Below are 17,320 nucleotides of genomic sequence, written 5' to 3'. Positions count from 1 at the left end.
CTGAGGTAACCCCTGAGAGAACATTTAGAAAATGTAAAAGTCTGAATGGACCATATTTATATTTTCTTAAAGTGAGAATCTATTAACAATAAACTAATCATTTACATCTAACTAATAATCTGATTAATTTTCTGTCTGGAACCAAGCCAGACTCAGTCCACAGTCTGCTAATTGGTGACTGCTGACATAGACCAACAATTAAATAATAGCGCATACAGATGCAAGAACGTATCCCATGTGAACGGCCCCCAAGTGTGTGAGGTAACTAGAAATCTGCATTTTACCAATGTCATCATCTGTGCGGTCCATGGGATCTTTCTCCAGACAGTCTCTCACGATATCCCGACTCATGAGAGGGTCGGTTCCCCTTCCTACGTCTTCATCGTCATCATCCTCGTCAGAGTCCACCGCTGTTTCAGGAAGCCCGCTGAGATCCATGTCTCCACACTCACTTTCAGTGGCCTGTAAAAGAAAGAGTGTGAATGCCTTGCATTCTTCCACATTTTTCAGCGGACAATATTGCATAAATTTTTAAGGCAGGTGACAATTGATTTGTGTTTTAATGGATTGTGGTCCTTTGTGGCTTACATTCACAAATAAATCAACAAAGCAAAACATTTTAAAAATGTCACTTATGAGGTTACATGACATTAGGATGCAACGTAAGAAGGCAGCTGCCTATGTAAGCAGTGGGTAGCTCACTGGGTTTTGAAAAGGAGCTCGACTGGCAGGCTGGGTATGGAGCTGATTGTGTTTGTGCATGCTGTAGATGTTAATGTGTAACGCTGATCTATGGATCACGAGGTGTACGGTTGAGGGCTGACATGAATAGGTTATAGAGAGTTGACAGATGGACCACAGAGGAGGAGGGTGTTCTCTACTGGAGAGGATTTAAATCTGTGTGAGCGCTTGTCCCAGATGTTCATGATAAATCTGTCAGGATATTCTTATATTGCAGTGTGAGAGAAGAGTGCTTGCTAGAGGGATAGAAATTCAGTGTCTCTTATCACCTGGTAAATGTCTGATAGGCTGCTACTTCCTGAATCACTGGTGATGCTGGAACGTGACTGGCTGGAAGTCATATGGGAGTGGCAACTGTCGGAGGGCTGAAGCTTTGAAAAATCTGCAGGAAGCTGAGAGAGGGGCATAACACTGTTTCAAATCAAACCAACACAAAATAAATACAAACATAGACATATATGGGCAGTTGACATGTAGACATGAACTTTTATTTAAAACAAGATTTTTATTTTTAATTAAAAATGCATGTATCGACATTATGCAGGACACTGTTTGAAATGTCATGTCAACTACCAATATACATAAACACAATACAGCAAATCTCTGACACTAGCTTTGTGTTTTTGTGCAAAAACTGTACAGTGGTTTTCACATTTTTGTAAAGATCTTCAAACGAGATATAACAAAAAACAACCTGAGTAAACACAAAATACAGTTTTCATATATATATATATATATATATATATATATATTTTTTTTTTTTAAACAAAAACCCCTTAAACATAATAGATGGTTGTGCCACCTTTAGCAGCAAAAACTGCAAGCAAATGCTTCCGATAACTGGAGATCAGTCTTTCACAATGCTGTGGTGGAATTTTGGCCCACTCTTCTTTGCAGAACTGCTTTAGTTCAGTCACATTGGAGGGTTCAAGTCAGGACTTTGACATTTACTTTTTTCTGAAGTAGCAAAGCATCCCCACACCATCACCCTACCACCACCATGCTTGAGATGTATTATGTTTCTTTTTGTAAAATTCTGTGTTTGATTTACTCCAGATGTAACGGGACCCCTTTCTTCCAAACAGTTCCACTTTTGACTCATCAGTCCACAGAGCATTCTCCCAAAAGTTTTGAGGAACATCAAGTTGTGTTTTAGTAAAATCCAGACAAGCCATAATGTTCTCCTGGGTTTGCAGTGGTTTTCGCCTCGCCACTCTTCCATGGATGGCATTTTTGGCCAGTGTATTTCTGATAGTGGAGTCACGAACAGTGAACTTTATAGATGGGAGAGAGGCCTGCAGTTCCTTGAATGTTGTCCTTGGCTTTTTTGTGACTTCCTGGATGAGTCATTGCTGTGCTCTTGGAGGAATTTTGGACACTTCCGCGAAGGTTCACTACAGTGGCAATTTTTCTCTATTTGGAGATACTGGCTCTCACTGTGGTTCTTTGGAGTCCCAGAGCCTTTGAAATAGCTTTGTAACCCTTCCCAGACTGATGTATTTCAATCAAATTTTTCCTCATAATTTCTTGAATTTCTTTTAACCTTGGCATAGTGTGCTACTTGGTAAGACCTTTTAGCCTTACATACCTATTTAAGTGTTGATTTGATTGAACATGGCTGGCAGTAATCAGGCCTGGGTGTGCCCAGTCCAGCTGAACCCCAGTATGAATGCAGTTTCTTAGATTTGGGGATTTAGTAATTAAGGGTTAAAATACTTTTTCAAACAGGCCCAGCTGGTATTGGATAAATGTTTTGCTTCAATAAATAACATTATCATTTAAAAACAGCCTTTGTTTTATGTTAGATTTTTGTTTTGAATTTTTTTTAGTATGAGATATACACAAAAACAAAAGAAATCAGGATGGGGATATACATATATATATTTTGAGTGTTTCACTGCTCGTGTGAATGTAACAAAGTGTTTCACCGCTGATCAAATGCACTTTGGATTGCATCATTTATATGTATAAATATTTGAAATATCTGAAAGGACCACATTTTAAATGAAACAAATGACAATAAAATGCAAAGTAATCTCTATACTTTTTGAATGTAACTGCATTCCAGTGATTTAAATTGTAACTGTAGTGGAATACAGTTACTTATATTATGTATATTTAATCCTGTTACATGTATTCCGTTACTCCCCAACCCTGTGTGCACACACATAGTACTTAGCAAAGCGTAACTTAATTTAATAATTTCCAAGACTCTTATTTCGAAAATATTATTAATTTCCATTACTTTTCCAGGTCAGTGTTAGAAAACATTATTTCCAGATTTTCCATGAGTGTGTGAATCCTGGGCTGAGTACAACAATATACTAATGACTAAAGATATTTACAAAATATCGAACAAACCTGCGAAAAATCAACACACACATCAGATTCACACTACTGTACATTATACCCAGAGGCTTACTACAATAAAATTTATGGATAAATTAATGGCCTAGTTCAGCTGGCCTACATACAGTGACCCACCAACAAATCACGACGTGTTGAATACACACATGTAATAAAAAAAAATGCAATAGTGTATGACTCCTTAAACAACTGGTATCATTTATCTTGCTCTGTAAAGTCTTAACAGAAAGATATATATATATATATATATATATATATATATATATATATATATATATATATATATATATATATATATATATATATTCTATTTTTTTTTTTTAACCACAACGGCAAAACATATCCAAAAAATGTAAACATGTCACCAAATCCTGCACTTACACGAATGCAAAGTATGGCGATTCCTTTAAATCAATTACAAAACAGGATTCATTAATATTTAAATAAAAAAATATTTTTTTATAATCATAATACAAAATATTGTACTCGACAGGACATTGCTTTTATTCAAACTAATACTTGCTCTGCTTGTATACTGTAAATGCCAAAACACTGTTCATCCAACAAATCCAACTGCTCCCTAATACTTCATAAAATGTAACATGCAGAGCTTAAACATTTAGAGTGGGCTGCATGACAATAAATGTATGTGTGTGCGTGCATGCATGTATGTGTATTTACGGAGTTAACTAATGCATTTTGTGTTTAACCTGTGCATGTAAATAAGGGAATATGCATGTTGTCCACAGGCTTTTTGTGTTTTTCTGTAGTTTAAGAGTTTGGGTATTTAGCTATAACTGTGGGACAAATCTGACACCAGTAGTGAGCTAAATCTGACAAAACATCCATTTGAAGATTTTTGGGATGACCTCAATGGAAAACTGTTTCATAAAGAAAGCAAAGAGTGTTTTTTTAATTCTAAAAATGCTAAACGTTTCCTTTGAGGGTTAGTGTTTTTCTATAGTAAATAAAACACCAAAACAATTGAAGTATTCTATAGTATTCTATAATACTATATAGTATTCCCCTATTTGGACTGTCAAAGAAATGCATGTGTGTGTGTGTGTGAGCGCATATGATACTCACAGTCCTGGTCGCCTGTCTCCTGACTCCATAGCCATGAAACAGGACTAGCTGTCTCATAGACTGCAATACTGAATGTCCAACCATCCTAAGTGCACTCTCCAAACTAACATCTATCTCTCTTCCTGTACCCTTCCCTTTCTTGTTTCGTTCTTTGATGTTCCTCAAAACTTTACACCTCCTGTACACCTCAAAGTTGTCTATTGGACAGATATCTTTATTCCCAATTTACTCTTTCAATGAGAGCATCAACTCTGCCTGTCACCACAGTAACAGACAGCACTCAGGCAGAAAGATGCTTCTGCAGACATAATTTTCATCAGCCACTGCCCCTTTCTTTCTTTATTTCTTTCTTTCTCTCTCTCTCACACACACACGCACACACACACACACACACACACACACACACACACACACACACACACAAGCTCATGGGATTAACAGGAGGCTGGTTTTGTTTAAGCAGAGTGGGGTGGGGGATGGTTGACACCCACTGCCCTACTAAACCAGTCACCGAGGCCGACCCTGGAGTGATTGACAGTTAACTAAACAATCAGAATGGCATAAATATCTGAGAGAGCCCGCCCCCTGCTGTCAATCATAACCAAGTCTATTACAGGTCAGAGGATAATAAAAAACTAATGAGCAAAGAGAGACGAAATGCTTAAAGCACCACAAGGGAGAAACTGAGACTAACAGCAACATTTTTTTTACAAAACACGATTTGACAATAAATTAGCCATGACAAGGCTCTGTCCCAAAACCTTGTGAGTTGCCTTGTTGTCTACCACCTACAATTAGCATCCTAATTGAATCGACAGAATTTAAACATTCTACAAAGGCAGAAAAATCGATGCTTCATGCAAATAGTGGTCCACATGTGAATTTGGCTAAAAGAAGGTATCTTATGCTGCCTACCTTTTTGACCAGACTTCAAGCTGGGAGCGCATCTATGATGCCTTTACATTCTGCCTACTTGGGCAGCTCACTATCTTTTGGAACAGTCTATGAATGCCTACAGTTAACATGGCAGATGTGTGCAAACATGTATGAATGTTTAAGCTGCTGTGTGTAATTTTCTATGCCACAGGAGAAATTGCAATAACGCCAATACTGAGCCAATGTTCATGTGAGGGCTACGGAAACTATGTTTTTATAGCGCCACAGTGTTCACGCTTTTAGGGAAATTAACCTACAAATGGCTTCAAGTTGTCACATTAACCTGAAAAACAGGTTTTTAACATCCAAAAAGAATTGCACGCAGCAGCTTTGAAGATTATTTTTTTATAATTAATATTTTAAAAGGGAAGGTTACCTGGGATTTGGAGCATTCCTGCAGTCAAGACAAAATTAAAAACACATTAATACACACTCCACATATACACAAAGGACATTTAGGACAAACCAGTGTGCCTCACTTATGAAACTCAAACTGAACTTCTTAACATTACTGTGCAAATCGTTTAAGAATCTACTCTACTGCTTGTTTTTGCATTCCATTCAACAAATGTCTAACACAAAAATTCGGCTCAAGTTTCACGAATGAGGCCCAGTGACTTAAATAGTCAGTGACATATTACTACTACCTAGTTATACACAAGACAAGAGTAAACAACAAGCTCCACATTTGGGTTAAATTACATCACACAAAGATTTACTGTTGCAACAATTTTTTAACTTCATACTGTAAAGCTACCAAAAGTTTTGTTAGTTATCTAGGTAATATTTGGTATATAGTATTTAAAGTATTTGTTTTTGCATGTTAAACGGACCGAGTGGTATCCAGGTGGCATAGGGGGCTTGCTGACAGGATAATGATCAACCGTATCGATAATAGTCTGTCGCTCTCCACGCTGGTTTATTTTCCGGAACCTTCTCCTGGACTGACGATGAGAGGCTTGCCTTTGGAAATACTCGTCATTGTCGTCTATGTAGTCCACCTGAGAGAGAAAGAAACCGAGTGTATAAATAAATCTCCATTTAATTGTGACATGATTTTTGCATGTAAACAGGTCAGCCTAACTCACCACAATCATTTCTGAAGCCTCAAGGACGATACACTCACAACCACGACGCATACTACCCGCAGAACGCTTACCAAAACTGAAATAAAACAGCACACGTCACACAAAACACCAAACAGATGACAGTGAGGAAACAATGAGGCAAACGATTAACAAAGTAGAACAAACTAACATACCTGCTGCGTGGCAGAAACATGGACTCCTTTATAAATACTGAACCGGACAAGAGGATATACCAGCATGTCCCAATGTCATCAGGACTGCAGCACACACACACACACACACACACACACACACACACACACACACACACACACACACACACACACACACACACACACACACACACACACATTCAAATATTACACATATGCACACGTGTCAATGACAACATAGCTTCTCCAAGATGATAAAAAGTAGAAATTATTTTAAAATCTTGTTTAAAAGGTATGATAGTAAATTCAAGTTCATAGGAATGTAGTCATTGTATTTTGGAAACGCTAACTTTTATTTCATGAAACAAATTTCCATTCATCCATCTATACCGGCAGCCAAAAGTTTGGAATAATGTACAGATTTTGCTGTTTCGGATGAAAATTGGTGGTTTAATTCACCAAAGTGTCATTCAACTGATCACAAAGTATGGTCAGGACATTACTGATGTAACAAACCGCACCATCACTATTTGAAAAAAGTCATTTTCGATCCAATCTAGACAGGCTCCATTTCCAGCAGCCATCACTCAAACACCTTATCCTTGAGTAATTATGCCAAATTGCTATTTTGTTACTAGAAAATCACTTGCCATTATATCAAATACAGCTAAATGCTATTTGGTTCATTAAATTAAGCTTAACATTGTATTTGTGTTTGTTTTTGAGTTGCCACAGTATGCAATAGACTGGAACATCTTAAGGTCAATATTAGGCCAAAAATGGCAAAAAATAAAGAAACGGCTTTCTCTAGAAACTCATCAGTCAGTCATTGTTTTGAGGAATGAAGGCTATACAATCCTTGAAATTTCCAAAAACTGAAGATTTCATATAAAGGTTTCTTTCTTCAAAGAGAAAGGACAGCTGTCTCTAACAAGGACAGAAAGAGATGTGGAAGGCCAGATGTACAAATAAACAAGAGGATAAGTACATCAGAGTCTCTAGTTTGAGAAATAGATGCTTCACATGTCCTCAGCTGACAGCTTCATTGAATTCTACCAGTTTCATGTACAAAAGAGAAGACTCAGTGCAGGCCTTATGGGAAGAGTTGCAAAGAAAAAGCCACTTTTGAAACAGAAAAACAAAAAGAAAAGGTTAGAGTGGGCAAAGAAACACAGACACTGGACAACAGATAATTGGAAATGTGTGTAATGGATTAATCCCATTGAGCTTTTGTGGGATCAGCTAGACTGTAAAGTATGTGAGAAGCGCCCGACAAGACAGCCACATCTATGACAAGAGCTACAGGAAGTGTGGGGTGAAATGTCACCCGAGTATCTGGACACACTGACAGCTAGAATGCCAAGGATCTGCAAAGCTGTCATTGCTGCACGTGGCAGATTATTTTATGAGAACTCTTTGAAGTAATTTCTGAAGTTCTGATTTTTTTTTTCAAAATTTTTATAGAAATTTGTCATGGTATTATGTCCTGATTATACATTGTGATCAGTTGAATGCCACTTTGGTGAATTTCTTTCCATAAGATCAAATCTGTACATTATTCCAAACTTCATTGCTTCTTTAAGAAATAATCAAATCTTATGCCAAAATTCTTATTTGAAAATACCAGCAAAATATAACCCATTTATTTTTTTCCTTTAGGCCCAATAAAAATTAGCGGACACTAAAAAAAACATGATAATGAGGTATTCGTCATTTTTTTGTCTGAATTGAATTTTAAATGCATTTTTCAATAACTAAATTGATTCGGGCAAATAAATGACTTGTGTCATTGAACCATACACAGAAAAACCCAGTCACATGCACAGTACACATCACTTCTGTTTTAGTTCATTTCTCACTAGTATGTTCCGGGTGGAGCAGTGACCTAACAACGCAGATGCTACACTGAGCAAAGGAAACAAACTTCAAGATGAATCATCGAAATGTGGGCGAATGCATCTTGGTCATTTTAGCAGTTTCCAGAGCAGAGGGGCACCTTTGGGTTACTAATCTAGCATAGCCAGACTCTTGACTATAAGCATCTTGTTCAGTTTGCTGCTTATTTTGGTCACGAACCACCCACATAAACAGGAAGAGATTGTCTGACCAACATGTAAAATTACCACAGTTAAATTAAATGATCTGCAGGGATGGTAAAATCTGAAACTAATAATGGCACAACGGTGTCTGTGAATAGTAAAATGACACCAAATTAATTAATTAAATAAATTAGCGGAAAATGTGTGCAGATTTTGTGATGCAAATTTAAATTAAAGTTGATTTGTATAGCGCTTTTTATAATACATACTGTTTAAATGCAGCTGTACAAAAAAATAGAAAAATATAGTATTTAAAAATATTTACAAAAATAAAATAAAATATAAAGAATTATGTTAAATAGATGAGGTAGAAAGCTTGGGAACAATTTTCTGAATCTTTACGGACATCGAGGGTTGATTCAAAACTATCTCCCTTAACATCGACAACAAAAATAAGGTCTATTAATAATATGGAATATTTTACTTGTCTCTCAGGTAAAAAAAAAAAAAAAAAAAAACGTAAAAATCCTGGTTAAAGAAATTAACTTACAATGGAAGTAAACCTGGCCAGTGTTCAAAATTGTTTAAAAGCAGAAATTAAAGCTTGTATTAAATGTGAAGGAATTAAATTCATATTTAAATAAAAACCTGTTTATTATTTGGGTTGTAAAATTGTCCAATTTGTCCTTTTGAAGAGGGGAACTCTTTTCTATGTAGATGAACTTGTGGTTCCTGATGTAATTTCAGAGTAGAACTTGTAACATGTAAACAGTACCTTTTTGGTATCCTTCAAAGATCCAGAGCGTACCGGATTTATATGGTCATGACATTTGAAGTTGAAAGATTGGATTTAACTTTACATACAGACATGGTTAGTAAATTAATCTATCACTTTAGTGTCACGACAACGCCAACAGAATTTATGTGGTTATCAACACTATACACAAATACTGTCAATAGAGTTTAACTTGTGTTGAACCCGGAACATTCATTTAATCACTTTAGCAGTAACATTAGCAAACAGATCTTGAACAGGACATTTCAATTCAAAAGGCAGTGTGTGAGCTTGAGTGTGTTTCCATATACAAAGAGCCTTTAGAAGCTTAATCTCAGGTAACAGATTTAAAAAATTAACTAAGCATGAGATGTGCGTGTGTGTGTGTGTGTGTCTGTGATAGAGAGATAGAGCGCAAATGTGTGTGTGGACAGCATCATCCCTGTGACTTTGATGTAAACCTATGATAAACTGACCTAAATAAGGATACATTTCTGACAGCGTTTGTCAGAGTGTATTGTTTGTGTGTTTGATTACTCACTAGTATAAAACCTCATTGGCATCATGTTGTTCATATCGAACCGTCTCACACATCAACCTGCAAGTCAGACAGACACAGTGTAAAGCACATTGATGCAAATGTAGTCACGCAAATACAAACACAATAACACACACTGTTCTATTACCTGAGCTGGTGCTCCCTTAGGTTGGACAGTGCTTCCATCCCATGGAGGTACGAGTACACAATCTGGAGATCCTGCAACACACACACACACAGCAGGTTACATTTGCATTACTTAACATTTAAAAACACATAAAGATCAAATCTATTTGATCAATCATTCATTTAGAAAGGTTAATAAAAAGCTTCATTAAGAAATCTGAGAGCCAAATAAAAAACAAAAAAAAATAAGAATTACAGTTGGACATTTATTACATTTACATTTATGCATTTGGCAGATGCTTTTATCCAAAGCACCTTACAGTACACACAATTTTTGGTGTGTTCCTTGGGAATCGAACCAATGATCTTGGCATTGCTAGTGCCATGCTCTACCAGTTGAGCTGCAGGAAACCCACACATGGACACACACATCATGCAAACCTTTTTTTATATCCCATTTAAAAGTCATTTAAAATTTGCCTGCATGAACACCAAAACACCAGTAGGAGGTGACCTGCATATGTGAATTAACTCATTGTACCACATGCATAACACACCACCCTCACTTTACACTAGTTAACTCTGCCAATCCTGAATTACGCAATAAATGTTCAACAAGAATGGAATGTTTGCAGATCATCCATCATTCACTACGTCACTTTCACATCTTTTTTTTTCTCACACACTTCTCTTTTCCTCTTCTGTCATTTTTTAAACATGTTTCTCTGTTTTCCTATTTTCCTAAAAGGTAAGATAAAGGACAGACTATTTTTAGTACTTTACGCAGGTATGTCAAGACAAACACTTGAAAAATGTCAAGAGTTTAATTCATAATGCAACTTTGGACATTTGTTCCAGCGTATGCATACTTGCATTTCTGGCCTTAAAGAAAGCATGGGAGTGTTCCTGATGCGTGTTAATGGTGTTATTACAAGCAAATTAGCAATCAGGAAAATCTGGTGAGAGACATGATTTCCTGTTTAAAGAGTGTTCTACAACATCGAGAGTCACGTCATTTTTATTTACATAGCGCTTTTCACAAAGCATATTGTTTCAAAGCAGCATTACAGACAACAGTGTCTTAAAGCCCCCAGTGAGCAAGCAAAAGTTGACATTTGTTTTAAACGGAGCAGACAGGCAAAAGTTTAGGTACAAGAGAGAAAAAAAGTTGGTTGGAACCAGACTCGACTGGGCGAGCCTGCTGGCATGGCACACATGACAACAGAGAACATGCAGACAACTTATGTGCATTAAAGATGAAAAAAATAAAAATAATTGTGGCAAACATCAAAGCTTTGTACAGAAAAATAACAATTTAATTTCTCATCATCCTAGAAGAGGCAACAGCATAAACACAAAATGTGCATGTTAGGCAGGGTATCTGCAGGTTCGAAGGAATGAAATGTGAGAGCTATTTCCTCCATTTGCACGCAAAAACCTCAAGTCATGATAAATGTTAATTTAGGCCTACCCAGATACAATGCGTCATGTGCGAGGAGGATATTTTCATTTTCAGCTCATTTTCATTACAGTGACTAAAGATTTAACACAATTTTGGAAGATTAGGTCAAATGGTCTTGTTTACACAGATTTGAGATGACGAAAGGAGATTTCAAAATTTCACCACTGACAAAGTGACCACATTAGCTGCATTCATTCCAGAGGTTATGATAGCAAGGTTGGACACACCTGACTGAATGCTTCTCATGATGTTAAAAACTCTTTGATTGAAAGGTTCATGCTTAAAAGCTTTTTTAGAAGTAATACAAATTGTGTATACTTATTACAAATTATATATTTTAATTACATGTTTTGTTTTTAAATGGATGGTTTGGGCCAGATATTAAGTTAAATCAGCCAACAAGAGCCCAGCATACATGGGACTACCTTTCCATTGGGTGGATAATTTGAGAAAAAAAATATGTGTTATTTCATATTTTTGATGACTTTCAAAATTATTATATTATTACTAAAATATTAGGCTAATAATATATAATGAATAGATGTGTACAATTTTTGAGTCGTAGTGTATATATTTATATACACTCACCAAGCACTTTATTGGGAACACCTGTACACCTACTTTCATCTAAGTAGCCAATTGTGTGGCAGCATTGCAATGCAAATATCAACCAGATATGGGTGAAGATATTCAGTTAATGTTCTCATCAACCATTAGAATGGGGAAAAATTTGATTTTGACCATTGCATGATTGCTGGTGCCAGACGGGCTGGTTTGAGTATTTCTGTAACTGCTGATCTCCAAGGATTATCACACACAACAGTCTCTAGAATTTGCCAAAAATATTAAACATCCCGTGAGCGGTAGTTCTGGGGACGGAAATGCCTTGTTAATGCATACACACAGCTCCGGAAAATCCGGTTTATTTGGATTGACTATTTATAGGTATGTGTTTGAATAAAATGAATACTTTTGTTTTATTCTATGACGTACTGACAACATTTCTCACAAATTCCAAATACAAACATTGTAATTTAAAGCATTTATTTGCAGAAAATGACAACTGGTCAAAATAACAAAAAAATGCAGTGTTTTCAGACCTCGAATAATGCAAAGAAAACAAGTTCATTTACATTTTTAAACAACACAGTACTAATGTTTTAATTTAGGAAGGGTTCAGAAAACAATATTTGATTTAATAACACATTTTTAAATCAAAGCTTTCATACGTCTTGGCACATTGGGTGATTTTTATGCCGTAACGCATAGTCCAGAAGCACTCCAAACTGTTTAAGGTGATGTAGATTGCAAAGTATGAGGAAATCATCTAAAAATACAAAGCACTCTCGTTTTGAAATAAAAGTTGCAGTTCAACTAAGCAAAATTTGCATGTTAGACAGGGTATCTGCAGGTTTGAAGGAATGAAATGCCAAATAAATGAAAAATTTAAGACCACATTCGCAATAAAAAAAAAAACCCACATTAATTCATTAACTAGTAATTACAAAACCACTGAGGCTACTTTAATGTCTCTGGACACGTTTCATTTTTGTGTGCATTTATGTGTTAATAAGTTAATACAACATTAAATCTCTAAATTAATTCATTATGAATGCATGTAGTCTTAAGTATTAAGTAGCCTATATTGTGACCCTTCTCTTTAGTCACTTGCTTTCTAGCAAGACATGACGCATTAGACCAATGATTTGGTAATGTCACCACTTATGTCAAACACTGAAGTGGTGGCAAAAACCATGTGCAAAAAAATTTACTTTTTGAAATTGATGGCTTCAAGATCATTAACAGAGCTGACTGGACTGAGGAGAACATTTCAACTCACAACTTTGCAGCAAAAATTTATAGCGAACATGATTATATGTTTTTTATTAACTAATTTCATTGTAGTAATTGTATCGCTAAAATTACGTTTGTATTTATGATGGTTTTGTGTCATACTATCATTTAATCCTGTAATCTGTCAAATCTAACACAACAATCAGTGGGCTTTCTGCTACCACTTACTACGCATGCGCTGACATTTTTGTAAATAAGTGGATTGGTCTACAGACCTTATTCACAGTAGCGCCATGTTTAATTTTTAATGGGAATGGAAACTAGGCTGTGAGGGATAGATTTACCATCTCTTCAATGGCATGCATGGTATAAATCTGTAAAAAGCTCCAATAACGAATCAGATTTTCCACAGCTCATGTTGTCTGGAGTTTTTTGTCTACTGAATGTCCTTGAAAAAATATTTTTTCAATGTTTTGAACACGGAACGATCCAAAAACTGTTTAAACTGCAGTTCATCCCATTGAAGAGACTGTACGTCTATCCCGCACAGCCTTGTTTTCATTGTCATGTGCTGGATAACATTTATATATTTTTCTTGGCATCTACCTTTAACAACTACTTTAACAGGTAGTTATAGATCAGTTCATTTAAAACTTTAATTTCTGTCATCACTGCTCACTCATAAGTCTGAATACATTTTTCTCTGCCATGGAACAAAAAAAGGAGATGTTAAGCAAAACGTTTTGTCTCAGTCTCAATTCACTGTCACTGCATCTTGTTTTTCAATGTAAGCGAATGGTGACTGAAAACTCTGTAATATCTCCTTTTGATATCCACTGAAATAATAAAGTCATACAGGTTAGCAACAGCATGAAGGTAAGTGATGACAATACTCATTTTTGAGTTAAGTATCTCAAATAAAACTCATCAGTTACCTTAAAAATGTCTGTTTAAAGCTGACTGATGTATTGAAAATGTTAACAGATTAAATTATGAAAGAGAAGGAGAGATGCTGTGCTGCTGCTTTCCCCCTGATTGGTCTGAATAATGTGCAGCATCATGCAGGCTGCTCTGTTTTGTCTGTCCGTGCGCTATCAGTGTCCTCTTTGCTCTGCAACTTTTTCACTGCGTGCGAAAAGGGACATGTGGTGTGAGAGCATGAGAACAGTGTCAATTGCATTGGCAGTCCTAGATTTAGAGAGATGGAGATGAGAGATATAACAGGTGTAACTCTGCAGCTGAGTAGTTCTGTTAGCTTTACAATTATTGTCAAAGGTAGTGTATAATAGGAAAGCGCAACAATTTGAAATGCGTCAGATGACCGCTCCAGACTTGTGCGCTTGCAAATTGTAACATTGACCGCTTTATCGATTATAAGCAGGAGCGATAGTGTTAGAGATACAAAGTAACAGCATTTGCATGTCGGATTAACAAGTTTATGAAGGTTTAAACATGTGTAACATCGTAAGTTCAGTAAAAAAGTGCTTCCCTGCACACCCTCACACTAAACACAAGCGACAGCTGCTAAATAACAGATGCCCGAGAGAGAGAGATGATTTTGACTCAACAGAATCTGCTGTTTAATATGTCTTCTCTATTCACGCCCCAAAATTGAAGACCATAGCAAACGAAATATAAGACTTCTTGTAATTTAAGATATTTAAGACTTTTTATGGCTTTACATTTTAAAAAGTAAATCTTAGACACCTGGCATTATATCTTGCATCCTTTATTAAAGTTCAAATAATAAGGAAGCAGGTCATGTAAATAAGGACAAACTCTGAAACTTCCATTTTTCTTTGCGGTCTGCTCCGCTTCTATGAGTCGCATGAAGAGACCTGATCTAAGGGGGAGAGAGATTGAAACTGCACCCTAACGCACACTCTGGTGCGGGGACGCTCGTCCCTCATGTGTACTTGCTGCAACTAGATCATAACATGATGGCTCACGACACAGTATATTACAATACATAAGTGTTGCATTGTTTATCGTGAAAAAAAATGGCGACAAACAGCTCTATTAAGAAGAGAGGTTGTTTTTTGTGAGTTAAAGATGAATCGAAGTGAACAAAAAGGTGAGAGTAGTCTTTGCCCATTAAACACTGGCAGAAGTATGAACAAGTGAAAAATACACTTAATATTAATAAACTCTGAAAGCAAAACTCTAAATATGTTGCTTTAAGTAAATGTATCTAAGGATTTCTAGATATTTTTAAACACAGTGAATTGTGCAGTGAAATTTTTACTGAATTAAATTTAAGATTTTTTCCTTCTTTCCATTCTTTAATTCAATAAATGTAATTTAGAGGTATTTTTAATAGATAATTTTGTCCTCTTTATTGTTAGCAAGCAGGTTTAATGAAACCTTTTAAGTCAAGGCACAAACTGAATAGTTAAGAACTAATGATATATCATTGCAATAATCACAGAATAGTCAAATAATCGTTCTAATAATTGTTAGATTAGTCGATTATCAAAATAATCGTTATTTGCAGCCCTATTCCAGGTTTTCAATAGGGTTCAGAGGTCTGGAGATTGGGCTGGCCATGACAGGGTCTTGATTCGGTGGTCCTCCATCCACACCTTGATTGACCTGGCTGTGTGGCATGGAGCATTGTCCTGGTAAAAAAAAAAAAATCTCAGAGTAGGGGAACATTGTCAGAGCAGAAGGAAGCAAGTGTTCTTCCAAAATAACCTTGTACATTGCTTAATTCATGTGTCCTTCACAAAGACAAATCTACCCAATTCCACCCTTGCTGAAGCACTCTCAGATCATCACCAATCCTCCACCTGGTTGTCTAATTGTTAGACGGAGACCTGGAGAGGCCTTCAAGCCACAGTGTCTCGCACCCACTGTGAAATTTGTTGGAGGATTGGTGATAATCTGAGGGTGCTTCAGCAAGGCTAGAATTGGGGAGATTCATCAAAGCACCCCCACAACATGATGCTGCCACACCATGTTATACAGTTGGGATGTGTTCTTCAGCTTAAAAGCCTCACCCTTTTTCCTCCAAATATAACAATGATCATTATGGCCAAATAGTTACATTTTTGTTCCATTATGCCAGAGGACATTTCTCCAAAAAGATCTTTTCCATGTGCACTTTCAAACTGTAGTCTGGCTTTTTTATGGTGGTTTTGGAGCAGTGGCTTCTTCCTTGCTGAGCAGCCTTTCAGGTTATGTTGATGTAGGACTTGTTTTACTGTGGATATAGATACTTGTCAACTCATTTCCTCCAGCATCTTCACAAGGTCCTTTGCTGTTGTTCTGGGATTGATCTGCACTTAACCTACGTTCAGACAGAATGCGTCTCCTTCCTGAGCGGTATGATGGCTGTGTGTTCCCATGGCGTTTATACTTGCGTGCCATTGTTTGTAAAGATGAACATGGTAACTTCAGGAATTTGGAAATTGCTCCCAAGGATGAACCAGACTTGTGGCGGTCCACAAATCTTTTCTGATGTCTTGGCTGATTTCTTTTGATGTTGCCCTGATGTCAAGCAAAGAGCCTCCGAGTTTGAAGGTAGGCCTTAAAATACATCCACAGGTACACTTCCAATTCAGTACACCCCCTATTAGAAGCTAATGGGGCTTTTCCACTGCATGTTACAACTCGACTCTGCTCGCTTTTTGGGGTTTTCCACTGTGGATAGTACCTGGTACTTTTTTTAGTACCACCTCGGTCGAGATTCCAAGCATGCCGAGCCGATACTAAATGTGACGTCAAAATCCTGCAGATTACCGATTGGTCAGGGAGAATAGTCACTACCATCGTCACTGGATTTCTGATACGAGACATCATCCCGCTAGCTTTAAAGTTACAAACAACGATATCAGTAACATGTTCACGCGACTTTCCAATTGTGAAAAAAAGACATGGCTGTGCACAAAACATCGCCGTGGTCAATAAACGAGGTGTAGATGGCCCACTCGTTAGCGATGAGCGAAACGAAAAAGTCTTTCAGGAAGTGTCTCAGCTGATGGCTGCACACAGCTACCACCAGACCTACCAACAGTGTAGGGAAAAGAAAAGAAAACTTAAAGTGACTATACCAGTGAGCAATGGGAGGGAGAGTGCCCTGGACTGGCGTTGATCCATGATGGAGGATGGTATGTTTGGTTATGTTAACTCTATACTCTGCTTGAAAGCTTCACTTTATTTAGTTGACCAGCTACTGGAAGCTTGCTTCTAAAACAACCAGGCCAATTTAACTGTT

At 36.8% G+C, this 17,320-nt stretch overlaps 1 protein-coding gene across 2 annotated transcripts in view; it reads right to left on the bottom strand.

The window, feature by feature from the left end:
- Window positions 1-17,320, bottom strand: part of LOC127643795 (rap guanine nucleotide exchange factor 2-like) — an 80,515-nt gene that overhangs the window by 34,004 nt on the left and 29,191 nt on the right. For both annotated transcript variants that reach the window (XM_052126686.1, XM_052126687.1), the window contains exons 2-9: window positions 9,871-9,941; window positions 9,726-9,782; window positions 6,392-6,475; window positions 6,219-6,294; window positions 5,964-6,131; window positions 5,507-5,524; window positions 1,011-1,133; window positions 285-462 (exon numbers count right to left, since the gene is read on the bottom strand). In XM_052126686.1, the coding sequence (XP_051982646.1) occupies window positions 285-462; window positions 1,011-1,133; window positions 5,507-5,524; window positions 5,964-6,131; window positions 6,219-6,294; window positions 6,392-6,475; window positions 9,726-9,782; window positions 9,871-9,941 (775 nt within the window). The remainder of the gene's footprint in view (window positions 1-284; window positions 463-1,010; window positions 1,134-5,506; window positions 5,525-5,963; window positions 6,132-6,218; window positions 6,295-6,391; window positions 6,476-9,725; window positions 9,783-9,870; window positions 9,942-17,320) is intronic.

The sequence above is a fragment of the Xyrauchen texanus genome, chromosome 5 (genome assembly GCF_025860055.1).
Source record: "Xyrauchen texanus isolate HMW12.3.18 chromosome 5, RBS_HiC_50CHRs, whole genome shotgun sequence".
Lineage (NCBI taxonomy): Eukaryota > Metazoa > Chordata > Actinopteri > Cypriniformes > Catostomidae > Xyrauchen > Xyrauchen texanus.
Note: the sequence above shows the minus strand (reverse complement) of the source record. Positions and strands in the feature narration are given on the sequence as shown.